This window comes from Anabas testudineus, chromosome 22 (assembly GCF_900324465.2).
Source record: "Anabas testudineus chromosome 22, fAnaTes1.2, whole genome shotgun sequence".
Lineage (NCBI taxonomy): Eukaryota > Metazoa > Chordata > Actinopteri > Anabantiformes > Anabantidae > Anabas > Anabas testudineus.
In genome coordinates, this window is record NC_046630.1 from 14191245 (window position 1) to 14219066 (window position 27822).

The 27822-nt window shown below is 41.6% G+C and overlaps 2 protein-coding genes across 2 annotated transcripts; one reads left to right on the top strand and one right to left on the bottom strand.

The window, feature by feature from the left end:
• The first annotated feature begins 731 nt into the window (after window positions 1–731).
• LOC113148638 (chondroitin sulfate proteoglycan 4-like) lies at window positions 732–17144 on the top strand. Its single transcript, XM_026340396.1, has 22 exons — window positions 732–919; window positions 2594–2757; window positions 3487–4584; window positions 4733–5143; window positions 5262–5383; window positions 5696–5804; window positions 6027–7355; window positions 7759–7851; window positions 8085–8582; window positions 8735–8866; window positions 9353–9538; window positions 9676–9858; window positions 10145–10321; window positions 10547–10745; window positions 10877–11008; window positions 11879–12054; window positions 12197–12392; window positions 12552–12723; window positions 13004–13391; window positions 13678–13830; window positions 14028–14609; window positions 15234–17144. Exons 1-22 carry the CDS (start codon window positions 856–858, stop codon window positions 16353–16355), a joined length of 7686 nt encoding a protein of 2561 aa, XP_026196181.1. The 5' UTR covers window positions 732–855; the 3' UTR covers window positions 16356–17144.
• A 1361-nt stretch (window positions 17145–18505) lies between these two features.
• Window positions 18506–26313, bottom strand: LOC113147724 (sorting nexin-18-like). Its single transcript, XM_026338901.1, has 4 exons — window positions 25102–26313; window positions 24401–24694; window positions 23646–24028; window positions 18506–20136 (listed from the first exon to the last, which is right to left on the bottom strand). Exons 1-4 carry the CDS (start codon window positions 25833–25835, stop codon window positions 19910–19912), a joined length of 1638 nt encoding a protein of 545 aa, XP_026194686.1. The 5' UTR covers window positions 25836–26313; the 3' UTR covers window positions 18506–19909.
• Window positions 26314–27822: the final 1509 nt, after the last annotated feature.

Here is a 27822-nt window from a genome sequence, read left to right on the forward strand (position 1 = left end):
TTTCAACAGTCACAGGGATTAGAGCTTTTTCTTCAGTTTGATCTTTAATTCGATTGATCTATGTTCTAGTCTAGTGGCCAGTTTTATTAAATATTGCCTGTAAAAACATCAAAACAAAGAAAGAACAGCTATGGGCCATAAACAGGAACCATAATAAAGTTAAAATGGGTAAAAAAAAAAAAAGGCTTCCCCTGCGTGTCCATGTGATGTGGTTGCGTTGTTATACCTTGAAATTGCAACATAGCTAGTTCAGTTCTGCCTGGAAAACTCATCCCATCTCATCACATCTCTGACATGTTTCCTGTCTCTCTTTTAGTGTGGGGAAAGGGCCATAAAGAAACACAAAAAATCTTGTTTGAAATGATCTTGGAATAAATAAGGGATGGGTCAAATTCAGAATACACTATCATACCTCTTTTTTTAAAAGTAAATCTCATGTCTATTTTCAATAGTGTATGAAAATCTGATTTTTAGTTGTTGTCATCAGAAACACACACACACACACACACACACACACACACACACACACACTCACTCACTTACTCTGGCACCTTTATCTTGCCCTTTATTTTTCTATGTGTGTTGCAACATCACCCTCTGGTGTCCACGTTCAGGACTGAGCACAGCAAAAGCTGAGGGGAGGATCAGGAGGTGGAGCTCCTCCTTACTGTTCTCAGCTCACAGGCACAGGTACCTTTTTTTTTTTTTTAAAGCTGTAATCCAAAGCAAAGCAAGCAGAGGTTGTCAGTAAATTCAGAATTGGTACTGTGTGATAAAGACTATGGACGGCAAAGTCAAACAACCAGATGTTTAATTTACCTGAATGCGAGTTAGAATATACAGCTCTAACTCACAATGGGAAGTTTTGTGACTGATCTGTTTCTGCTCCTGCTGATTTCCACAGGACACGTTTATGCAGGTAAGTTGCTTCTGAAGAGAAAACGTTGAGACTGTTATTGTTTAAGAAGTACTTGCTTTGCCATATTTTATATATATATATATATATATGTTAAAAAAACATTAGTGTACATTTATTAAAGTTAATATTTGGGTATATACACAAGTTGTGGTATTTCTAAATGTATGCCCATTTTACATAGATAATGGTAATGCACATGTAATAGCAATATACTTGTTTGTGCAAAGATGATGAAGTTAAAATGTGTCTGTGACAGCTCAGTGTTTAATCCAGTCTAATATTATCAGTAGACAAATGGCAGCATGGAATATTAACACTTCCAAGCATCTGTTAGCCATGCACGTGCATCAAAAGTTTTTATTTTGACATCAGTAATTCTTCAGATACTTGTTATTATACCGACTTTATACCTGTTTATAACAGCGCATTAAAGCACTGCTTTCACATTCGAGGTGTGTCTGATGATGCAGTGAGATTACTAATAATCCAGTGTTCACTTGTCTGACAAAGATAGATTAGAGATAGATGGGCAGTGAGCTTATAGGCTTTATGCACAGTTACATGCTGGGCCAGACTGCTGACCGAGTCTTATAACACATAATAACAGCCTTGATAACAAAGTTAAGTTTTTGCAGGGAGTGCGTTTTCTGACCAGATTTGATTATTTAAAGCCATTAAAATTCTCAACTAAATAAATAAAGAAATAAAATTAACAAGCAAACAAACAAACAAACAAACAAACAAGAAGCTTATTTGTTATATGATGTGGCAACATTTTAGTAAGTAATAATCAGTTAATGAAGTTTAGTTAATTAGTTTTCACTTCATAGTGCTGTACTTTCTGCACAAAACACAACTGCTGACCTGCATCCACTGTGTATGGTCTCCACAAATGGACACTGTCATTTTGACAGAGTGCTGCTTTGTAGGTCAAATCAATTTAAATAAAGGCAACTTTTATTTTTACTTAACCAATGTTAGTGGAGGACACACTGGCATCACAACTAAATACAAGTCTGCTGTAAATACATATAGACACAACACGGAGGTTTTGATATGTATAGATTGTAGAGACCTGGAAGTGAAAATATATCATGGATAAATAGAAATGGACTGCTAGAGTCTGATGTGCAGCCACTTAATGCACTGCATTCAGCCAGCCATTGAGAAAATGTTTGTACAATTAAATGCACAATTTGCGTCATCTGGGTCAACAGTGAAGTCTAATTAGTACCAGAACTGTTCAGAGTGACCCACTCCAGAATGCATTAGTTGTCATTAATTGACTTCAGATAGCAGGTATAACGAGCAGAGTAGACACCACATTGACAAGCTAATCAATACAGATTAGTGGAATAGAGAGTGTGCCGGGAAAAGACGTTTGTTCACTAAATGTTTGTTTCAATAGTCAGATTTAATTGAATATAACTGATATCTTTGCAGAAGGTAAATATGTGTTAGAAATGTTTAAGAAAGAATGTCACCATTGACCAAATTTTCAGCGGTATCTTTCCCTACTTGCCAACTGACATATTGTTATACTGGTACATATTTAAAGCTGAAAATGAAATACTAAATAGGAATATAATATGGTGTTCATCATCCACATCCACATTATATCTAGGTAAAACTTTGTGACAAACTTTATTTTATTTTATTTTTTAATTGTTGCAGTGTCTTTTTACGGTGATGGCCACATACACCTGCGAACAGTGGAGGCATCTATTCAGACATTGCTCCACATCCGATTTCGAACCTCCAGTCGGGCAGGCTTGTTATTTTTGGCAGCAGGACGCAGAGATTTTTTGGTGTTGGAGCTGATCTCTGGGCACCTGCAGGTAGGCTATAGCACATACAGTAGAAAATTGCTGAGATTGCTACAGGAATTTATTCATGGATAGAATAAAAACAGGAGCATAACTTGTAATTTGTTCTTTTCAAAGAATATGAAATTCTTGTGTGGTCAAGGGAACCAGCATGTGGATTTAGCTAATATGGCAGATTAGCCACAGTGAAACATGTCTAGAGGTTCTCACATAAATATTGCCTCACAACTTCAAAACAAAAAGAAAATATTTCCCTTTGGGCTATTTCAACTTATTTATAGGCATTTACTGTCCTGAGGAAAGCCAAAGAGAAGATTGAATGCTCACAGCTTGGTGTCAGATTGCTTGTAGAGGGAGAAAAATAAACCCTTTGGCACAGGCCTCATTTTTTAGAACAAGTTCATTCATGACCAAGGGTTAAGAGAGAATGCCATGATAGTTTAACAAAAACTCCCAAGTACATGGCAGATGAACTGCTCAGGAAAGAGGTTGCATTAATCTTTTTGGAATCTTTTCTCCTTTTTTCATGTATGTGGGGTTAACCTGCCTATTTTTGTTTTTCAAATGTCTCATCATGTCACATCACCTGCTTACTAATTAAAGGTTGTGTTTGGCAATAGAAACATAAAAGACATTGATTTCTTGTGTCAATACTTTTAATCCCTATATGTTATCTGTTACTTTCCTTCTTTTCACCTTTCACCCTGGCTTTCTTCTCTTGCCTCCACCCTCACCCCTCAGGTACGTCTGGATTTAGGCTCAGGTGAGCGTTCATTACTTTCAGAAAACGGTATTTATCTTAGTGACCTTGCATGGCACTCTATTGCGCTCACCCACAACCACGATAATGTCACCATGACTGTTGACCGAAACTCCTGCACTAGCATTCATGTACCTGGACCAGATCTGGAGCTCAGTGTTGAGGATGGGCTTTTTGTTGGTGGGGCAGCTGGGCTGAACCACCCCTACCTTTTCAACATCTCCACTGGGTTTAGAGGTTGTATAGATGAAGTTGTCTTCAATGAACATAATTTGTTGTCCAGCCTAAAGCCATATTCTGGATACAAGACTGTCCATGAGGTAGCTCTGGGCTGTAGTCCACAGTTTTCTGCAACAGAAGAAGATCCTGTTAGTTTTTTCAGTTCCAAAGCCTTCATTACACTGACACCATGGGAGGTACAACAGGAGGGGGTGTTTGAGTGTGAATTGCTCCCATCTGCAAAAGAAGACGGCATGGTGCTTTACAGCTCCAACTACCAGAGTGGGTTTGTTGCTTTGGAAATTAAAGCAGGTCACATAGTGGCTACTGTAGAAAGCGGAGAAGGGATTAAAACTGAACTGCATTCTATAACCAATGTTCAGAGCAGCCACATGTGGTACTCCATCCAGCTGCACTTGCTGCCTCGTAGTGTCCAGCTCAAGGTGGGCAAGGAGCTAATCAAGGCCAACCTGAGTCCAGAGCTCCAGGTCATCCAGCTCAAAGGGCCACTCTTCCTAGGAGGGCTGAATGAACAAACATGGGCACAGCTAAGGAGAGCTGGTTTACTCCCTACCTCATCAAAAGGGGGGAGCTCCTTCAAAGGCTGCCTCAGAGAAATAAGAGTGAACTCTCAAAGAATGGGCTTACCTCATGCCACCGTCACCAAGGACATCACTGTAGGCTGTAAGACAGAACGAGCTCCAGAGATGGTGACCACCACCAGCCCGACAGATCATTCTGCATTTGTTACAACTACACAAGCAATTAGCAACAGGAAAAAGAATCCTAACCTTTTGTTGCTAAGAAAGCTGGAGGTAGCAGAGGGAGGCCGGGCACCACTGGAGCCCAAACACATCAAGGTAGGACGGGTTGTCCCCTGCTTATCCTTTCTTAGTACCAAGTGTTTCTAATACATTATGTGTCAATAAAAATACTGTAGCTCATTTAGTTCTCCTACAATAGTACCCATAAACGTATGAGTCTGTTCTTGCTTGCACTCCTGGCCAGGTGAATCTTGATTTCCGGAAACTGGGCATCCATCCATCCCAGTTGATGTTCCACATAGAGGAGCAGCCTGTCCATGGCCAGCTCCGGCTGGATCTCAGTCCGAACCCTGATGGGATGCTAGCTGAGGGGCAGGAGAGGAGTATCACTATAGGGGCAGAGGAAAAAGATCGGACTTTCAGTATGCTCGACTTGTGGCACGGTCGAGTGATGTATGTTCACAGTGGGTCAGAGGACCAGAATGACTTCTTCATGTTTTCAGTCTTCACCAGTAATAAGAAGGAGCTTCCTTTGTCTCTGAAGGGCAACCGCCTGCACCGATTTGATATCAGCATCAGTCCTGTTAATGATGCACCTGTGCTTAGCCTTCCTGAGGGAAACCTTTTCACTCTTCTAGAGAAGTCCAAACGACAGGTAGGCAAAGCAGAATGTCATGTGATGTGATCTGTCAATAAGGCATACCAATACGGACTTAATACTGTATATACACTATGTTATATAAATCTTATTAATGTACCCTCAATGTCCACAGATGACAACAGATATGCTGAGAGTTTCAGACCCTGACAGCAGTCCTACAGAGCTGGTGTTCAGCTCCCTTGGAAACCCCAACAATGAGGCTGGACACCTTGAGCACCAGGATTACCCTGGCAGGTAGGTGCTGTGACTAGTGAGGTTTTAATGTGCTTCACAGTTCTTTTTTATTGAGGTCTTTATGTCCAAAAATGTTTTGACCGAGATTTAATAAAATTGACATTATTAAATGTTAGTGTCTTTATCAAGATGAAATGATTTATGATTTTCAACCAATATGGTTGCTGTTGTTTAAACTAGGTCAGGTATGATTATCACAACTTTTACATTTCGTGGCTGGGTTTTAGTAGATTATCAGTCTTAGTCTTTATACCATATCAAACTAAGCACAGTGGGAAAGAAAAAGGCAACAGGAATACATTTATCTTCCAGGGCCATTAACTTGTTCTCTCTACATGATCTGGAGGAGGGTAAGATCAGCTTTGTCCACAGTGGGGTCTTAACCTCCAGGCTGGCACTCAGAGTCAGCGATGGCCAAAAAGTAAGTGGAAAAAGTAGCTGGATAGATTGCAATGAAATTTGGCATTAGTGGTTCTCAGAGAATGAATCCTAAGAGCTTTGGGGATCCGCTGACTTTTAATAAAGTCAGTTAATGAATGCCAATAAAATAACTGACTATCTAATATAAGGATGACACTTGTACTTCAAACATATTTCATTTTTCTTATCTTCACCTCTGGTGTTTTCTTCCTACCTTGCACAGTTGAGCAACACAGTAGTTTTGAGGATTATGGCAGTGGCACTCGAACACAAACTGGCAAATAATACCGGATTGGAGGTGAATCAAGGCGAGGCTTCTGTCATCACCACGAATCATCTGGCTGTACAAGTTAATGTGCATAATCAGGCAGTGGAGATCCGCTACAACGTGACAGAGTTACCACGATATGGTGAGCTCCAACGGTTGCACTCAAGCGGTGAATGGAAAGCAACAAGTTTGTTCTCTCAGAAACTTCTGGAAAAAGAGAGGATCAGATATCTTAGCACTCACTATGGTCTTCAGACTCAGACCAATATCACTGATCAATTCCAATGTAAAATCAGCATCGGTTCTAGGGCCACGGAGGAGGTTATTTTTCCCATTGTGGTGCACTGGATCCACTTTAAGGTTGCACGCAGCAAGATGGACGTCAATGGTGTTCAGATGGCTGTTGTCACTGCAGAGGACCTCCGTGTGATTTCTAAAGGGGTTAAACTCAATGAGAGCCACATCTATGTGAGGCTCCTAACAGTACCGAAGAAAGGTCGGCTAATCCTCAACAACAGAGTTCTACAAATAAACTCAACGTTCAGCCAGAAGAATATAACAGATGGTTTAGTAAAGTACGAGCTGCTCAACAAGCTGAATGATGACACAAGAGACACCTTCAGCTTCCAGGTGTTTTCAACACATGCCAACTCATCAAGTTACGACTTCAGAATCAACATCAAAGCAGAGTCACCAGCCATCTCCATTGTGAGCAAAGGTCTTTCAGTCCCGGAAGGAGGGAGTAGAGTCATCAGCAAAGATGTTCTGTTCACTCACACAGCAAGCAACCGGGAGGTCCAGTACAGCATCACAGTGAGGCCCAGACACGGACAGATAAGAAGAATTAATCTGTCCAACTCAACTTCCATCAACGACAACATTGTAACCTTCACAAACCAGGATATCATAAAGGAGAGGATCATGTATGTTCATGATGACAGCGAGACCAAGCAAGACTATTTTAAATTTCAAATCACGGTTTATAAACTGCACAGACACAGCAACAAGAAGGAGGATAGCAACACAGCGGAGCACACCTTTAATATCTCTGTTCAGCTTGTAAATGACCAGAGACCTGTCAGGGTTGTTGATAAAGTCTTCCACGTGGCTCGCAGTGGCCAGAGGTTGATGACATTGAATGACCTTCGATATCGTGATGACGACTCTGACTTTGAGGACAACTGGTTGGTGTACACACGGAGAGGGATTCCCATGGGAGATTTGGTGCTGGCCAGTGATCCCACTCACAAGTTATATGAGTTCACCCAGCGGGATCTGGAGCAGGTTAGCACAATTTATTCCAGGTGGTAGAAGATTTACAAGAACTAAGTTAAAGGTATTTGGATTTAATGTTTCACTCTTCAGCTGTTCTGGGTGTGCAGTGTCTGACCAATCTGAAAATACGTTTGAAAGACCTCCCAGCAGAACTAGTGAATGCAGAACTGGGTTACAGTTTTAGCATTTAGTTTTCTGTATTTAAAAACCAAACAGTTTTTCCATTGTGACAAGAACTTTCTTTGTTGCCCTAAAATTTGATCAAAATAAAGAAAATGTTTGGGCAACATACAGTCAGGTACATAAATATTAGAATAATTCAATCCAATGAATTAAAAAAATTGTAATACATAAATAAAAATACAGGAATGTTTCTTATGTTGTAATCTCATCTTTTCTTCTCTCCTCTTAGAAAAAGGTGCTGTTTGTCCACAAAGGAGTCAGTTTTGGCCGTTTTGTGCTTTTTGTATCAGATGGGAAACATTACGTTTCAACACTGCTGGAGGTGATTACAATGCCTTCACACTCAATGTATTTTATTTTATTTATTGATTTATTTTATGTTCTTTGGTGAAAACCTAGTCACCCTCACTTTTAATTATTATTCTTATTAGCAGTTTAAATTGTGTTGGTGAGATTATTTGCTGTTAATTGAAAATGAAATTACCAGCAATGAAAATAAGTAAGCACATAATGACAATTCTCTGATTGTTCCTGTTGTTTAATTGGCTGATACAGGTGATAGCCCAGGATCCTTACCTCCAGGTGGAGAACAACACGGGCCTCATGGTCCAGCGAGGTGGGATTACAACATTGACCTCCACTAACCTCAGCGTCATCAGCAACCTTGACATCCGAGACCCACAGGAAGTGACTTTTGAGGTCTTCCTTTCCCCTAAACATGGCGTCCTCTGCTTTAATGATGGAGACCATGACAGTGTGACAAAAGCAGATGCAATCTTAATGTTTACCCAGCGGGATCTGGTTGCAGGACGCTTGGTTTATCACCATGATGGCAGCCATAAATTGTCTGATGGGTTTAATGTGACGGCAAGAGCGAGCGAGAAGAGCACAGAGAGTCGACTGGACAGAGGGAGAAGGGAGGTGCATCTGGACATCGGCGTGCCAATAAAAATCTACCTGGAGAGCCATCAGAGGCCACCGACGGTCATCAGCAACCAGCCAGTGGTAGTGGCGGAAGGACAGAATGTCTCCATAAGCAGGGGACATTTAGAGGTTAATCAATACCCATACCATAGCATAAGACTCTCTTATTGATTCATTTTTGTCCAGGCAATCTATCGTGTGATCGAAAACACATAATGTCACATTTGATACTGTTGTTATAGAGAATGGTAAACTATCTACTTTTGTTTTCTTTTCACCAGGTGGTCCACGAGGACAGCCAGCCTTCAGAGGTAGTTTTTTCTGTCCAAAGACCTCCCACCCTGGGCTTTCTTCAGAGGCACTTCCCCATCGGCAATCATAAGAACAACAATGCAGAGCAGCTCCTCCATCAGGTATCGCCAACTTTAAAACTAAGTGTGGATTTATCTGAGAGGTTTTGTTGCCAACATGCTGGAAGCAGATTAAAGAGCAGAAACTGTGGGTTCCAATACCGAAAAGATTAAGTACAGAACAAATGGTTGGGTGATAATTGTTGTATTTTTAACTACAAGTGATTCCGTCTATGATTAACTGTGAAATTTTAAAATAATTATAAATAAATGATTTGTGGACATTATATTAAATAAATTATAGTGTGACAAGTTTGAAGTGTGGGGGGTTTAAGGTACTGACCATGAAGATCCAGCCAGGAATATTTATGTTGTTAAGGTGTTTTTTTTTATTTTTTTTTATTATGACATAAATTAGTTCTTATTTTAAAAAAGAAAGCTTGACAATCACTATTGTTTAGTCTAATTCTTTATAATTTGTCTGTATTACTGCGCCAAAGAATTCACTGAAAAACAGCACTTGTTTGTCTGCTTTGTTCTTCCCTGAAGGGCATCAGAGAGGACCAGATAACCTCTTTCACTCAGGAAGAGCTCAATCAGGGATTGATTATTTACCGTCAACAGGCCACAGGAAGCACCAATGATTCTGTTCTGTTGGAGGCAACTAACGGCGTCACAAAGGTCGGCCCTATCAGACTGGACATTGACATCATTCCCATCCTGCTCCCTCTACAGGTACCCAGTGTGTGTCTAGATATTAGACGAGCCTCAAAATATGTTCCCTGTGTGAAAGTTTTACATAAGTTAGCAGTTAGTGAGTTTATCAAAGTATGAAACAAACCAGTAAATGAATTAGTCTGTTGGTTGTGTAGGTATCTGACTTGACTCTCGATGAGGGGTCATCCCTGCCACTGACCACTGACGTCATCAAGGTTGCTAATCATCACTTCTCAGACATGAACTTCCTGTACCAGGTCATCGTTCCACCACGACATGGACACTTGGAGCACAGTCGGATCCCAGGAATGCCCATCACTGCTTTCACACACACTGAGGTGTGATTGATCACACTCATACATACATGTAAACCACACACTGTTTATGCAAGTTCATTTTACAAGCAGTATTTTGGTTGACTGGTCCCTTTTGTGGCACAATGTACTGTATGTTATTACCAGTTTGTAGCATTTTCATGATGAAATGTTGTGGCATCATAGTTTAGATAATATCTGACTTTTTTAGTAAAATTAACTGGGGACATTCATCTCTATATGATGATATAAAGGGTCATAGTAGAAACAATCTATACTTGAGTCTTTTCCAACTAGCATTTTTTTGCAGGTGGAACGTAAGTACATATCATATATCCATGATGGCAGTGAGACACAGAGAGACAACTTCACCATCGTAGCCAATCAGACAGAAATCACAAAGCACAGCCTGCCATGCACGGTTAAAGTCAACATCACTCCAATCAATGACGAGACGCCTGTAGTTACAGCCAACCAGGGTTTGAAGGTAAGAAGTAATAATAAACCGTGCACCCAATTGATGCCGAAACATTATATACTGTACACATCTAATTGTGAAATATTGTAGTAATTATTTTGTATTATTATAGTAAACAAAGAAAAAAGTCAGTTACATAAATGTTAAAGATAAAAGTGTGTAAGTGGTGTCTTTGTCCTTTAATTTAAAGCCTTCCTATCATTTCTTTTCTTCTCCTTTCTCTCGTTTCCTCAGGTGTGGGTGGGTTCAGTGACAGAAATAACAGCAAGTGAGCTTAGTGCAGACGACTCTGACACTCCACCTGAGGGGCTGGAGTTCATTGTCACGCCGCCCAGCAATGGCCACCTGGCTCTAAAGACTGCCCCCTCCAGGCACATCCTAAACTTCACTCAGCATCACATACAAAGCGGACAACTAGTGTTTGTGCACAGTGGTGAGCAAAGGAGAAAGCTTATTTTTAATTGAGTAGTTCTGCTTATTAGCACCTTTGGACTCTAGGGTAAAAGGTGAGTCTGGAATGGATGAATGAAATAATGACTTGACCTTTGCTTTCTTCATGTGTAGGCGCGTTGTCTGGTGGTTTTCACTTTCAGGTGAATGATGGCATTAACTTTGCCCCTCGTCAAATCTTCAGTACAACTGCCCAGTCTCTGCTTCTCACCCTGCAAAGAAACCATCCCTTGGAGGTCTGCCCAGGTACAAGAACTCCATAAAACATTCAGAAATTTTATGACAAACTTTTGAGGATGAGGATTTTATGAGGATGTTGCTGAACTCCACTCCTCCTCATTATTTATCATATGGAGACTAAAAAAAGAAAAGCTTTCCAAATGTAGTGCAGTTACATAACAATGGCATTGGGTGGCATCACTAGTCTCAGCATCAGCTCACAGCATTATGTTTCCGCCTCCACACACTGATCACAGTTCCTCTGTGCCCAGTCGGTGCCAGGCTGATAGTGTCACGTTATACAACAGTAAAGTGCCTCCAACCTGTGAACACACAAACTTATCAGAGCCTTTTCTGATCAAGGTTAAGTAAGTGAGGGAGTTATTGTGCTAGATGTCCTCTGCTTGTGGTGATAGACGCAAACATCAAATGACCTTGTGACCTTGTGCTATACTTTACTAGTATAACAAAAGATAATTTGTTATATACATACAATGAAATGAATTCAGATAACCTGCATTCACTCTAGTTGATGGTGGAGATCAGGTGAGATCGGTATCTCATATGTCCTTAGAAAAGATAGATTTAGTTGACCTATTGCTTTTGAGAGTTATCTTATCATTAAGGATATTTATGGTAACAATGATATTTGTTCACAGCAGTTTAAACAAAGAGCACAGATGCAGCTCCATAAAAATTACACTAATCTTTTCCAACAGGGCTATAAAATGCACAATAACTTATTTAATTGCCAATATTTGCCTGGAAACCCGTTTGCCTCTCTGCTCTTTTGTTGCAGTTTTAAAACATACAGATAATCAGGCACATTCACTGCCTCCTCTGTATTATTGTATATAGCTTTTAGTGTCTCTCATTGACTCTTTGTTCCCTTTAAAGGTTCTGTAAAACCAATTTCTGAGCAGGAGCTTCAGGTTGTAGCCAATAATGTCAGCAATATCAGAAGAAACCACTCAGTGGTGTTTACAGTGACCGCTCCACCTAAACTTGGCCTCCTGGTCCAGCGTATGCCTGACAACACAACAAAAAATATTTCCACATTTACACAAAGCATGGTAAGAGACTTCTACTGTATAATGTGTGAATATGCAAGTTAGTGATGTTAGTGTGTCGTTCTGTCCACAATGGTAAACTGGTTCCTTTGCAAATAAATTGATCGTCTTTCCCTCCTCACTTTTTCATCTCACTTTCTCTCAGGTGAATCATGGAGTTATCCTGTATTATCAGAACAAGCCAGAGTCAGTAGGATGGTCGGCCTATGACTACTTCTCTTTTACCGTATCCTGTCCTCCTGCTGTCCTTCCTCCACACACTTTCTCAATCTTAATCTCCTGCCAGGCCCACAAACGTCCATACAACAGTCAACACAAGACCAGCCTACTGAACAATGCAGGTACTGGTCACTGCACTAAAGTACACAACAAAATCAGTCATATAATATTAATTAATATTTATTGCAGTTTTTTTCCTAATAGAGACATTCAATTTTCCAGGGATGAATAATATTATTAAAACTGCAACATTATTTTCACTGTTTGTTTCTACCGTTCAGGTGCTGTGGTGGCAGAAGGAGGCAGGGTGATGATTGACAGGTCTAAACTTGATGCGTCCAATCTCCTGGAGAAAGTTCCAGAGTCCCATCGGAAGGATCATCACATCCTCTACCGCATTATTTCTCTGCCACAACATGGGACTCTAACCATACAAGGACACAACCTCACCAGGTGCTAAGCTCCCTTCTTGGTGCATCATTGAGATGCACCACTAATATTAAAAACCAAATTCAAGGAACCAAACAAAAACAAACACACAATGTGATTTCCTTTTTACACAGTGGCATTGCTGTTTTCTTACCTTGAAAGCTGCGACACTGCTCACATGGACACATTTATCAAAAGGCTGTTGAACTGGAGAAATGATCAAATATTTGTTATTAATGGAAAACCTTGAAAAAAAAGCTCAAATACAAACTTACTTATCTTTTTTATGTTTATCTTCCATCAGAAACCAATCAGATTTCTCTCAGACCACGCTGAACAAATTTGGCATAACATACATCCATGATGACTCGGAGACGACAAGAGACAGCTTCACTTTCCGGGCTTGGGTGGCTCCTTTGGATCTCTCCTCCCCTTCCTCTCCATCTTCCTTATCTGCCTTCTCCTCTGAGTCTTCCTCCTCATTTTCTCCGCAATATTCGGTGTCATCATCCTCCTTTTCATTGTTAGATGTGGTTTCACATCACCACGTCAAAGACAACCTGGAGGTGACAGAGACGTTCAACATCACAGTGACACCCGTCAACGACCAACCACCACTGATCAGGAGCAGAGCCCAGAGTATGAAGGTCGTAGTCGGAGAGAGAGTCGTACTTGGATCAGACAATCTGCAGGTGAGCCAATGATAAATAATCAGGTATAGCTCTGTGAGTCACCCTCTGCTTCTCAGTATTGATGATTATTATAAATACTGTAAAAATGTTTAGTAATATATATCACACCAGATGAAGTTTATCTTAATTACACTGTTGCAGCCAAAATAAGGCTACTATTATCTTGTAATTAATTTCTAATAGGATCGATTGTTACTCACTACACTGTCTGACCAAACAGCTCTAATGATTTAAACAGCAACATCAATACTCCTCATACTCTACCCCTGTTACTCTACATGTGCAGGTTGAGGATCGTGACACGCCTCCAGAGGAGCTGCACTACCTTGTCATCAGTAAGCCCAGTAACGGCTACCTGACACTCGGGGAGAGACCAGAGCCGGTGACCTCCTTCACTCAGTACGACATCAACCATGGCCGGCTTAACTTTATACAAAAGGTGCAAGGAGTTACTGTGCATCCCACAGTCTTTGCAGTCCCATGTAACATCAGCTTTGTCTAATGGAAAGCATTTGTGCTTGTAGAAAACTGAGCACACATTGTCATCTGCTATATTGCTGCTGCTAGTGAATGACAGAAATGTTCAAATCTAATAGAAATGGGCTTTAAAGTGCACTTTGTGTTAATCTCCATCAGGGGGATCCCACAACAGGAGTTTTCTACTTCAATGTAACTGATGGTCATCACCGTCCACTCTACAAACTGTTTAGTTTGGAGGTGATTAAGCCCTCCGTGTCCATGGTGAACAACACTGGTCTGTCGTTGGTTCAAGGTAGGACTGCAGTGGTCCTGACAACCAATCAGTTGGCAGCACAAACCAACGGTCGCAGTCGGGCCGACATCACCTACACAGTCATCACGCCCCCTCACCACGGGCGCATTGCTATTAACGACCAGGAGGTCACTACCTTCTGCCACGTGGACCTGCAGTTTGGCCGGGTTGTCTACCACATGACCGATCTTAGCGAATCGGAGGACAGCTTCCAGATCTCAGTGTCAGCCTCCTCTCCAGGTGTTGACTATGGACATCTAACAACAGAGACAGTGAGGGTAACAGTGAGACCTCTAGTCTACCTGAGGGAGCCGGTCAGAGTACCCAGTGGTGTCGCTGTGAAACTGGGAAAAGCCATGATCGATGCCTCTGAGCTGGCGAGAATAAGCCGAACCGATCCAGTGTTTGAGGTTCTCTCTCCACCAAAACATGGAAAACTGGTCAAGGTAAAGCTGTTGATTGTACTTTTACGACATCATTTAAAGGGCCATGCAGGGTTAGGGTTAGAAGAAGTGTTTGAGGTCTCCACCTGCAGAACCATAAAACTGGTATTATCATCACATGTTCAAACACAGAAAGTTTTCAAATCTGCACATACTGTACATGTTTGTGGGAAACCCAAGCGCCTTACCCGACTGTTAAACACCTACGTCCACTACAATATGCTGTGGGAAATTAAAAAAATTGCTTGTCAAGCAGATTCCATTCAAATCCTGGATGTTGATCTTCCAACACTCAGCAGTATTACCACATGATTATATAAATACACTGGCAAAAAATAAAGCAGATACAGTAAAGCAGATACAGTATTCTATAATGTGAGTAATTACATGACATCAGACACACAACAAAACATCTGAAACGCATTTACCTTGAACACAGACATGTTAACAGAATCAGTAACCGAGGAAATAATTGTGACTCACTGGTCTCTAATTTCCTCTGTTTCCAAACTAACACAGGACCTGGAGGAAAATGTGAAATGTATTGTTTCTCTACGATAAGCTGTAGTATACTCATTTCAGTTCCATCTCTTCTGTGTGTCTGTGCCCGTGCGTGCACATATGCAGATGACCTACGACCCTAACCGAGCATCAGAGGTCCTCAAGTCCTTCACGTTCAGAGATGTGGTTCAAGGCCGAGTTGCCATTGAGGAGACTCTCAGCGACGGCGACAATCAGCTCCATGACAACAAATCAGCGCTCACAACAGCTCGAGGCCACGCCCCCGCCAGGCCGCTCAATGATTCTTTCATCTTCCTGCTGAAGGCTGGAAATGTGCAACCGGCGAAGGGTGAGCTTCACTTTACCATCTTACCCCATCACCAGATGCATCATGGCCCAGGCAGTGTGAACAAAGCAGACCGTCCAAATCGCGAGCACACTACGACTCGTCTGCCAACACATAACAGGACTACTACTGGAGGAGGGAGAGGAGGGGCACGAGGGGGATCCACAACATACAGTGGAGTAGGGGTGGGTTTGCACCCCCATATTTTGACACATAAGAACCACAACAGGACCCAGCACAAGCCGAGGCCTCACAACCGCTGGCTTAACCACACGCGCAGTGGGAGTCCTGGAGGAAGATCAGGGAGTAGTGCAGAGGGGGGGGGTCGCAGTCATGCCCCACAACCCCACACTCCATCTGCCCCAGATAAACCCAGCCCAGTGAACCCACCTGACATCTACCCGGTTCACGTGGAGGTCCTCCCTCGGCCCGCGTCTGACCCCCTCCTCATTATCCTTCCTCTGCTGGCCTGCTTGTTCCTCATCATTATTCTGGTGGTTTTGATTCTGGTTTTCCGCCACCGCAAGGAGAAACAGGCCCGGCTGCAGCTCATCCAGGAGCTCGCAGCAGTTCAGTTACCTGCTGAGGACAGCCCTTACCTGGGCCGGCCGGAGCGGAGCGTGGCTATGCCGTCTGTGGTGGTCACGCCAATGGGGCCTGCGAGTTGTCCCACCTCTCCCAGGGTACCCATAAGTCCCAGAAGGAGAAGTCTGGCCCCTGGGATGACCTTCTGGGGCCCATTTGAATCTGATGCGGCAGATGATGATGGTAATATTAGAGGTGCTAACAGTAATGAAAGACATAATGTAACTTGTAATTCACTACCCCGTGTAAACGCAGGATTCAAGACCTCTGTGACCTCTAGGTCCCCGACTCTTAAAGACAACCAGTACTGGGTCTGATGGATTTAACCTGAAGATAAACTGTGCCTTAGAAGTGTGTGTAAATGTTAAAGGAGGCATACGTCTACTCTCCAGGCACCGTCTATGGACGACTAAGGAACATCTGATCTGATCAGGGGACAAACTAAAAATAGTTCTATTTGTTGTGTACAGACCATTGTACTGGGATTTGACTGATCTGACTTGAACTGAGCCGATTGTTGTAGGAACAACAAAGTGAGTGAGTGAAAAAATATTATTTGCGTCCTATCCAGAAACAGTTGCGATAAATATAGTATTATATTTTTGGACCACGGACGTTTATGACATTTAACTTGCATGAGTTAGTGATGTTTGAAATAAACTTGACGTGTTGCTTCATCAAAACCTTGTCTGTCATCGGGTATATTATAGTGTTTGTACATGCAACTAAACATGCTGCACGCAGACTACTATTTAAAAAGGTTTACCCCTCAAGCACAGGGGCCGTTTAATGTCTTGCACTTTTTAGTTCCCTTTGTCTGATTTTGTTACAGCTTAACACTGTGAGCTACCATGTTTCTGTCCAGTATTAACAGTTGTGACATTTTGTCACATTTGAACCCTTTGTTCCAGTGCACTGTGAAAGATTTATTTTTAATAAAATATATTTCTTACATACTTCTGTGTGTCACTCTCAAACACATAAATGCAATATTAAGTGGAGGTAAATCAGATTTCATCTTTGACTCTTAGTTTCAGGTACACACACTCTTTGTTAAGTGAACTCAGCACTTTTACTCAGTACTTGACCAACATATGCACCTTGATACTTGCTTTACATAAATAAACTATTTGTTTTTTCTTAGGTTTAACATGTGATAATGGTAATAAATCAGTTTTTAATCAAATTGTTTATGTGTATGTAAGTGTTTCTTCTTACCCCATGGCGCATCTGACCAACTGTGTGGGCACTCCTGCTCTGATGCTTCAGTAAAATAATCATTGATGCATGTTAAAGACTAAAATAAACACTGGATGAAGAGGAGAATGAGGCACTTCTAAATAATAAAGGGCCTGCGTCTGCAGTAACCCGAGCAGCAGTCTGTGAACCCCGGTGTCAGGTTTCTGGGACTGGGCAGCTACTGCTGCCACAGGAAAAGCAAGTGATAACAGACTTTTGGGGAAACGTAGCACTGTTGGAACCAGAACACGTCACATTTCTAAAACGATTCTCTGTCGTTTATTTGAGAAAAGATCGAGCAATGGAAGTCCAGGTGTCTGACATCTTCATGTAAATAAATAATGTTACTCCTCATTACAGATTAATATGAAATAATGCTTTGACTTCCATTTTTTTCCCATATTTTAGCAAAAACATCAGGATAAAATTATGTAATTATTTATTATAACTGTATAAATATTTACTGAAAGGATTAAAAGCAGAGCCCTCAGCAGCTGGAAATTGCAGGAGTAGCAGTACTGGTGTTGTGTTGTTCTACGTTCAAACGTCCCCTCATATGTTGGTAATCAGTTTTGATTTGATCTTGAATACTGGCCAAATATTCATATCCAGCCAAATACTGACTAAAAGACATGGAACAGGTAAAGTGTAATCTATAAGTTAATATTTAACAAAAAAACAGCCAACAATACACATACATGACTGCAATAAATTCTACTTTGATGTATCTGCTGAATTCCTGCTGTGTCACATTCAAAGTGTTAAGAACATAAAGCTGCTCGCTCGCACTCTGTTCTGCTCATGAACTCTGAAAGAAGGGAGCTTCGTGATTTGGGGATTTGCTGCCTTTGGGGCTAAACAGTTATCATCAAGGGGAAAATTAATTCCCAAGTTTATCAGGATATCCTACTGGATATGCTGACAATGAACCTGGACATCAAAGTGAATCTACTATGAAATTGTAGCAAAAAAAAAAAAGAAAGAAAATGCAGAGTTTGAAGTGGCCTAGACAAAGTCCAGACCTCCACCCAGAGATTCTGTGAAATGACTTCAACAGAACAGTTCATACTGAGCTGAAGCAGGTCTGCAGCTATCACAAGTGCTGGTTTGAGGTTCCTACTGTCAAAGGAGGGTCTGACAAGTTATTAAGACCAAGGGTTTACTTACCTTACTTACTTTAATGAAGACATTAAATTAAAATTTTCAAGCACATTACATTTCCCTTTATGTGTAAGTGGATAACAGCTGTTTTTTCTTGCCACTGCATTGACCACACCATCTTCCTTAAGGGTGTGTGTGGAGTTGCTCAGTGTGTTGGGCTTATTACAGATGATTTTTCAATGCATTAAATGCATTTTCCAATACATTTCTACACATTTTGCAGATGTATTCATGCTCTGTTGTGCATATGATTGCACATATTCACATAAAAATGCTAATTGGGACACATAACACTGATCTATGATATCATTTTGTGGCAGCTAAGAAAAGGGTGCATGAGAGGCTGAATCCAGGACATGTTGTTCTTTGGGACAATGTTCACTGTTCTCTCCCTGTCACAGAGTGAGTTACTGTCCATCCCAGAATGGTTCTCACTTTTAATATCACATAATTCTCCATTGATTATCTCTGATCATTTCATAACAATACAAGTATGAAGTGTCTTTTGTTGCAACACATTATTAGCACAATGGGAGATTTCAGCATGACACTAAAACTATGGTAACTAACTATGAAACATGCATTGTATTGCCGTATACCCTGACCTTTGACCTCTCCAAATGGAAGGAAATTGGAAAGGCAGATGTCAACCTCAGGTTTTAATGTAATATACCAAAGACAAGAAAAACAGAGAGCTGCTTCTCAAGACAAACAGTGAAAACATACATAAATCTAAATAAGTCTGAATTTAGCCCAGTATTGTTGTAAATAAGGCACTTCATCAACTAAAATACAGGTTCTTCAAATAGTAACATAGTAAAGATGGGACAGCATAGGAGATGTGTGAGAGATGTTAGACATTAGAAGTAGGTCAAATTTGAAGCTGTAATAATAACCACATACTATAACCACTGTGCTTCATTCCAGCTTCACAAATAACCACATGTCCCATCAAAATAATACTGAGCAGGTAATTCAAGTAGAAAGATCAAAGATAAGATAGATTTAATTCATTTAGTATCAATCACTGAATCATCCAGTTTAGGTGATTTAGGGAGTTACATGTGTATTGTATGTTTGTTACAGGGTTCCTGAATGAAGTGCTGAGCCAGTGGAAGCATGGAGAGATCACATGATCTCGAAACCGTGAGTCGGGAGGCAACCCTGTCGTTAAGCAGCTGTTTTTAATATCTGTGCAGTCCCGCTGAGTTGAAACATGTGCCGTGAGCAGAAGCAAATCTGTGTTACTGGTACATTCATCAGAGCTGTCCAGATAATCAAAGAAGTTGTAATTCCACAGACCAGCAGCCTGGATTTTTCTACCGAGTAGAAAAATACATGACCGAGAATTCAAGTCAAGTCTTGGAGGATAAACCCTTCAATCATCCCTGTTTGTTTTCCTCTTGTTCTTCTGGTTGGTAATGTCCTCAAGGCCTTGGCAGTCCAACTTCTCTCCTCACTCCATCTTTTCCTAGTGGTCATCGTCGTATCTCTGCAGCGCGTCCTCCAGCTTGGCGGTGATCTTCTGGAAGAAGCCGATCTGCTGACGGAGGTGGTGCTGCATTTGCGAGCGGAAGTCCCGTACGCGTGTGCGGTGGAAGTGTTGGATCTCTGCCAGTGTGGCGCAGGAAATGATGTTGCAGCGCTCGTGGAGCTCACTCTCCTGCTTCGAGCAGTCTTTGACCTTCGTCAGTGCACCTGAACGGGGAAAAAGGGAGAGGGAAAGATAGTGTAAAGATATGGCAATATGGATTAATATGGATTTGTAGGTAGTGAGGCCAAGTTAGTCAAGATAATCAAGACAGTATATAGAAGATGTTGAGCTTGGAACAAAACATTTAGCCTTTTACTTATAACGTAAGTTAAAAAACAGCTGGATTTTCCAGATTTCCTACACGGTGAGAGAAGCTCTGTGGGATTTACCTGTGGATGGAAACTGCAAAATCAAAACCAGATTGGATCCACCCTCCCTTAGACGACTTATAAGAAGACAAGAATTCAGAATAGGAATTGAAACGTGTAAATGACTCCATTAAAGAGTTTGGGTTTAGTGAGATTCCACCCGCAAACGTAATTTGAAAGCACCTTGATGCCTGTGATAAGCGAAATAACTTCCCTTCAGGAAGGATTCTTATGGAAGTTTACTTCTATAGATTTCATGTGAATGCAACTGGTGCATAGGCTTCTTTGTCCTTTCTGCTCTGTGCAGGTGCTGTGTTTAAACTAGATGCATGTAATTTTTATTTAAAATTAATAATCTAATGCAAGTCACTGACAGACAACAGGCAATATGAGTAATTTAGTACTGCTAAACCACATTATTAGCTATTATTAAGCATAGAACTTAGTAATAACAAAAGAAAAAGTGGTGAAAAAAAAGAAGTCGTCCCTTTGAACACACAGCTCAGCGCTGGCTAGAAATTACAGTTCTTTCCATGCTTACAATTATGTTGTTTAAGTTTAAACAACAATTAAAATTGTTTATCTTGCAGTAAACTGCAGGAACATGGTTGCTTCTGCTGAGAGATTGTCTGCATTGCATTCAGTTACAGCGGCTCGAAGCAAGTGACGCCCAGCGAACTCGTAGGAAATTTAAATAGAAAGAGGAAATGAAAACGGCAAAAGGCAGAATTATTTTAAAAGTTTAAATAGTAAGCTACTAAGACCATGCACACCTCTGTCATCTACCCAAATTCTTCTAGCTGACCTCAAGTCTGATCACAACATCAATGGTTTTTCATACTAGGGGTACATTAGTTGATTGTTGCAGACTGTACTGTACTTTTTCCACCTTTTCTTCAAAATGTCTAGTTTATTGTGACTAAACTTTTAGAGGGAAGTAAAACAGTTTGAATAGACAAAGACGATGAAAAACAGATGAAGGGGAAGGGGAACAAAGCAGCATGTGGAGGCAATGACAACCTACTTGGCAGCCTGGTGCGAGTCTCCTTCCTGACCTTGTTGACCTGGCCTCTACTTATAGATATCTCACATCATGCATCAAAAACACACACCATGCCTGCACGTGTACACTAACAAAGTGAAATTAACCTGGACTGTGCTCTCTTCGGTGCCAAGGCGATTACATGGCTGTAATCTGAACTCATGTACTGTTTGCTGGTGGGAAACTGGCTGCTCTGAACTCTCTCTCTCTCTCTCTCTCGCACACACACACACACACACACACACACACACACACACCTCCCCGCCTCTTCTTCCTTCAAGCACCAGGAGGAAGAAGGAAAAGTGGGAGAAGAAAAGAGAAGGAGGGGAAACTAATCCTGAGACCGCTCCATTTTGCATTCCTGCAGTCCCGGGGCAACACAGGACAAGAGGCCCAGGAATCTCTGCTTATTTAAATCAGATGTAGCCTTTGGACCTCACAGACAGAACTTGCACAGTCAGACAATACTGTACAGAGACTTCTACGTAAATATAGCTGCCTGCTATGTGCTGCAATGTTGCCATGTTTTTGTCATTTGGATGTTAATGGAAAGATTGTTCAGCACTAAGCAACATAGATTTGTGGAATGTAGAGCTGCGGAGAGGTTGACATCTTTAAAAAAGTAAAACCCCTGCAGTTGTCTTAATTCTGTTCAGTCTAAGAGCATAATCCAAATGCTTATTTAGTTAGAAAAAAGGGAATAAACATCTATGGACCTTTCACCAAATCAGTTGTTATCGGATGTCTTTTGTTAGGTTTTGTAGTTATTTCACAACTACATTTCAGTCTGGAGTGAATACATTATCTGTGGGCTAAACGTCATGAAACATGAGCTGTTTTTTGATGAGTGGAATGAATGAAATATGAGGTTTCCTGAAATGATGACAAATGATGATGCTTTGTGCAAAAATCCTGTGTAAGCAGTCCTGAGAGATGCTGTCATTTCCTGTGACATTACTGAGATTTCCCTTGAAATGTGCTTTGTTACGTTTAGGCTCAGTTCTAAGGGTTGAAATACATAAAATCTTTTTTTTTTTTTTTTATAAGATGGTGATAAGTTGGTTTGGTAAAGGTTTGTGCCAAGTTTTACATGATGTAAAATGATTTATTATTTATTACAGTAAGTACCCTGTGTCTTTATGTTCCATTACTTTGTGCATGTTGACCTAGTTGATTCAATTAGCACACATTTTAAATCTCATGCTTCATAGAGATACACATTTGACCACCAGTTAAACCAATTATCTATTGCTCCACATTTGAAAAACTGGAGTAGTATTTTCCAGTGTAACAGAAGTAAAAGAAATATTCATGCTGTGAAAGGTTTGAGGGACAGAACACAGTCACAAAGTAGATGAAGTCCTGTCCATCACATAGAGCATTGGGATTCAGGCTGTGTTTCCATAGTTTGGAGCTGTGTGTCTGGAGAACAGAGCTCAGCGGACTATAGAAACAGTGCCTCTAGGTTTGGCTAACGTCAGGCCTTTGCATGCCAGGAGCAACTCCCTCCTCCCAACCTGCAGGGAACTAACAAGCTAACTCCTCTGCAAGTCTTTTGTACATGTCTGTGTGAGTGTGTGTTTTCCAATGAGCGAGTACAGGCTCTCACAGTACCCCGAGTGTCACAATGGACCGGCCATGGGTTTCAGTTTTCAACCCAAACCCAGATTGACACTGCAATTCAGTAAATGAAAACAGATGTTGCCTTTGGTTAGGAAACAGTCACAATCGGGGGCTTTGTATAGTGTCTGCCTTTATAATGACATGATTAATAGATATGGAGGATAAATAGGGCTGGGGGATTTTAGAGACATTAATCATTATTTTTAATGCAAGTTTAAATAAATAAGTCTGTGGATCTCTTGTTCCAAAGGAGATTACAGTCTGCTGCATGTAAACTGCAGGATCAGTCAAACACGTCATGCCTGCAACCCTCCGCCCAGCAGAGGCATCTATGATCAACAGCCCCAATCACTCACTTCCAGCAGCTCCACTTGAAACTAGCCTGCTGACCTCTGAGCTCTCTGTGAATGAGAACCTGCATCTGTTTTATTTCTTACAAGCGTGTTGGAATTTTTGGCTTTTTTTCTTTCTGTAACTCCTTTTGCATACTTCTGTTATTGTATCCCCTCCCTCTGCCCCAGGTGTAAACATGCAAGAGGTCAGGCAGGAAGGTCAGTAGTCTATCCCTGCTATGCTATGTAGCCAACACTTTGTCATTCAAATTTGCACCCTACATGAACACACACACATTCTTTCCCACCTTTCTGTACATGGATGATGTCAGGGAAATTGGACAGATGTCCTCTGTAGAGGTCCAGCAGGTCAGAAATGGGATCTAGGTCATGGCGTGGCTGCTCAGCAAAATACTCCCCTATCGCCTCATAGGCTTCGCCCGTGTATGCGATCGCCTTGTTCAGGCCCACTGAATAAGCCTGCTGGTCCAGCTCAAAAGCCTGAGCCAGGAGTTTGAAGGACTGTCCGACTTTCTGATACTCCTTCTTGAACCCAGCGATCTGCTTGCGAGCAAACTCGTTGATGGTGGTGTTGACGACCACAGTGTTCTCGTCCATCCTTTTGGTGAAGGTCTTGAAACCCTCGATCTTGCTTTCGACTTCCTGCAGGTCGAGCGGAACAGCAGGCGTGCTGTGTTAAAGTGTTAGAGACAATCGTTTTAGATCTTGTGGTTTTATTATGAAAGTCCCTGGTGATTTTTTATTTTAATTCACACATTCTCATCATCTTTATGACACAAATACAAGCAAAGTCCTATACTGAAAACCTGATCTAAGATGTAGCAGCATTGCATCCTGGTCTGTTCCATAGTGGGGAACAGTGCTAGTAGGGCAAATGTTGACATCTGTGCATTTTTAGATTAGAGACTGTAAACCTGGTGTTTTAAATTAATAAAACTTCCTGCAACTCACCTGATGGAAATATTCAAAAGTGCTTTATAAGCATGTAGTACATCCAAGATTCAAGCTTACAACCTCTGCAGTACGTAACCCAGTCCCCTACCTGATCGTGAGGAAGAAATTAGCCCCGACCAGCTCGTCTCTCTCTGCCTTCCTCTTGCCCTGTTTCCAGGCCTTCTCATCTGCCCCACACGTTAGGAAATGCTGGAAAACGTCACAGCGTGCCAGGACAGGGTGGCTGGTCATGTGGTTCATCCACCAGATTAGACCCTTCCTCCGCTTCGAGATGAAGTCCTCCTCGAAGCGTCCCGTGGCCTGCTTTTCTGGAAGGTGAGGCACTGAAATGACTGGGAAGCGCTCCACGAGACGAGCATAGAGCCAGTCAAAGTGTTTATACCTGCAGGGATAAAGGGAGAGTGGGTTAAGTGGAAGGAGGGGGTTAGAAAAAGTACTGGAAAGGGAAAAAAAAGACAAACGTATGAATCTTTTCCAAGCTAGACCCAGTGGAAACTGAAATGTAAGGGAGTGTGTGTTGGTTTGAAATGACAGATGTACTGACAAGGAAACAATGTGAAAGGTGCAGAGGGAATCTCAGAAACGAAAGAGGAGATTCCTGAGGACTCCAGAGAGCAAAAGGCCACAGTCAGCTATGTTTTTGCCATTTTGTGGGAACAACTGTGGCCGTGGGATAAACCACAGGAATATTTATTGTATATACAGAGGACCCAGGGGATCTGGTGCAGGAAGAAGCCCCAGAGAAGGAAGAGGAGGAGAAGGAGAGAGAAGTAGGAGCCGAAGCTGTACCTGCGGTTCACTTGAACGTTGGTGTGAGTCGGGGTCAGGCCATAAGACATATAGCTCTTCATGCCTTTGAATTTGGTTTGTTTGGTGGGGTCATCAATGGTGCACGTGAATGGGTAGGGATCCTCCTGCCACTCCGGCCCGTGTTTCCCCATCACCACGCAGATCCTGTCTCCATCTTTCACGAAAGCAGAGGCCTCCCCTAGCAGGAAGGCCTCTCCTCCAGACTTGACAAATGTGGAGAACCTGTTGAGGTTCCTCCCCACTGTGGCTGAGCTCTTGGCCTGCTGCTGATACTGCTGGGCACTCCCGCGCCTCCCAGGCAAGGAGGTGGTTACCGGGTACAAAGGCGGTGTGCTACCAAGACCCTGAGGTGCACCAGTCGCAGGAGAGCTGTCGTCCCAGTCGTCGTCCCAGTCTTCGTCGCTACCCTGACTGGTGTTGAAGCTGCTACCACCACTACTGGCCCCGAGTCCTCTCTGAGACTGGGTGGGGCTTAGGGCTTTGGTTTTGGGTGAGGAGCAGCCGTTGTTGTTGGTGTTGGTGGTGATGTGGTCCCTGATGATCTCCACATAGGAGGCAGGGAAGAGGCCAGCCTCCCCCCTGCTGTTCTCCCCCTCCAGCCAGCCCTCCAGCTCCTCCTCACTGAACAGAGTCACCAGCTCATTCTCTGTTATGGAGATCTCTCCTTGGTTTTCAGAGTGGAAGTCATACAGGACTCTGGCCTTCAGCGCCATAGTTTCAACAGGATCTGTGTCTTTCTGCTGTTTTCTTAATCTGATTTTCAGTGGCCACAGACAATTTGCGTTTCTTTTCGGATTAAAGCCTCAAAATCAACTGGAATGAGATGAGAAATGAGATCACGCAGCGGCACAAGAAGCGATTTTTAAGGTTTTGGGTCAAAGACAGATTTCTAACTTTTAGCCGAGCTCCATGCGTAAAAGAACATGAGGAGAAACGCAGCCTTGTATCCGACACCCACCTCCTCTGTCCGGGTTCAAATATCATTTGTTTCCATGCAGAACTTAATCCAAGTCGGAGAATGCACAGGAGGAAACCTGTGTTTGCAGAAGACTCTTTCTCTAAAGTTGAATGTGATAGTTGACAAACTTGCGAAGAGATAGTCCAGCTGCTTCACTCCTCCAGACAAGAACCGGGGGGAAGTGTCTGTCTCTTATTTTTTTTCCTGCTCTCCCCGGGATGCTTGTAACTTAAAGGCACCAGAGCGAACACGTAGTGGCCCAGACTGGCTGACTAACGGAGGGTGGAGCCAGCTGCAAGTTCAGTCAAGTCAGGCACTTCATGCATGGAAAAACCCACATTAAAAGGCTTTTAAATCCCCATCCTCACTTAGTCATGTAGCAGGGCACCAACGGACACGTCATCAACACGTCATCGCAGCAGTCATTTAATATTTGTAGTCATATAATCTGGGTTTATTTTTATTTTTGTTGTTTATTTTGTCTGCCCACAGTTTCTACTGAATACTCTTATTTAATTGGCAGGATGAACTAAACTGAGCCCGAATGAGCAACTTAAACACCCAGTGCCATCCATAATGCATGGAGCCAAGACCTGCATCTCATCTATTTTCCATTTTCTACATGTTGGTTTCACCATGTAGAAATGACAGCAGTGTTTATAAATGGCCAATGTTGTGTAAATGTGTTTGCCCATGTTTAGTACTTGAGGCATATCCTGCGGAAGTCAGTGATTCATAGACATTCATGACCAGTTTCTCAATACCTTCTCCAAGCCTTCATATGTGAGGTTTTTTTTTTTTATGAAATCTCACATTATGGAATCAGAAACAGATGATTGATGTAAATACATAGAAGTGGTATTAGAATTCCCCTTTTTTTGTTGGTTCCCATTTCATTACCAGTACTGCTGGTTTATTACATATTAAGGGGCTAAAATAGAGTTATATTATAGCATAGACAGTACATGTATAATATAATATAATATAATATAATATAATATAATATAATATAATATAATATAATATAATATAATATAATATAATATAATATAATATAATATAATATAATATAATATAATATAATATAATATGATATGATATGATGTGTTTCTCCTATCCGGCCGTTAGAGGTCAGTGTTACACCGCATGGTGAGAGGAGACTGTTTCTCCTCCTGTCCAGCTGCAGGCAGTAAAGTGACCTTCACTTGAATTCTGTTGATGTTCAAGTAAGCTTGAGTATGACACTATGAAAAAGAAGAGAAATTACCAAACAGTGAAGAAAACAAATAAACCTCACAGAAACAGGTGAAGTGTAATAAGAAAAACAGTTAGTTATGGCAGCAGCACTGAGAGAGACTGAGAGACACCAAAGGACAGAGAGTGACAGTAGTCAAGTTTGGCATAATTTCCAGATGACGGAGATGATCTAGAGCCTGAAGCAGAACAAAGAGCTGCTGCAACATGAACTCACTTTAGTGACTAAACAAAGTGGAAAAATCAAGTCTATACTGTAGTTATCATTGGGTAAAGCACTTTAGTGTCAGCTGAGATCAAATCAAATCTATTTTCATGTATATTTCTATTTACTTTTTATTGATAGCAACAATAGTAGAAAAGTAAGTAAAATAAATCGTTATATTCAGTAAGTCGTAAATCAGTACAAAGACTAAACCTTTACATTAAACATATGGATCTCATATTTTATGATTTCCATGAAGACCTCTTCTGATGATGTGGGAGGG

Coding starts and splice junctions, on each gene's coding strand:
- LOC113148638 (XM_026340396.1), top strand. CDS start 856: ATGGGAAGTTTTGTGACTGATCTGTTTCTGCTCCTGCTGATTTCCACA. Junction 11,009..11,878: donor TCCCTTGGAGGTCTGCCCAG/GTACAAGAACTC, acceptor TTCCCTTTAAAG/GTTCTGTAAAACCAATTTCT. Junction 14,610..15,233: donor AACATGGAAAACTGGTCAAG/GTAAAGCTGTTG, acceptor GCACATATGCAG/ATGACCTACGACCCTAACCG.
- LOC113147724 (XM_026338901.1), bottom strand. CDS start 25,835: ATGGCGCTGAAGGCCAGAGTCCTGTATGACTTCCACTCTGAAAACCAA. Junction 24,695..25,101: donor AACGTTCAAGTGAACCGCAG/GTACAGCTTCGG, acceptor TTATCCCTGCAG/GTATAAACACTTTGACTGGC. Junction 20,137..23,645: donor CATCATCCATGTACAGAAAG/GTGGGAAAGAAT, acceptor TTCCCCGTTCAG/GTGCACTGACGAAGGTCAAA.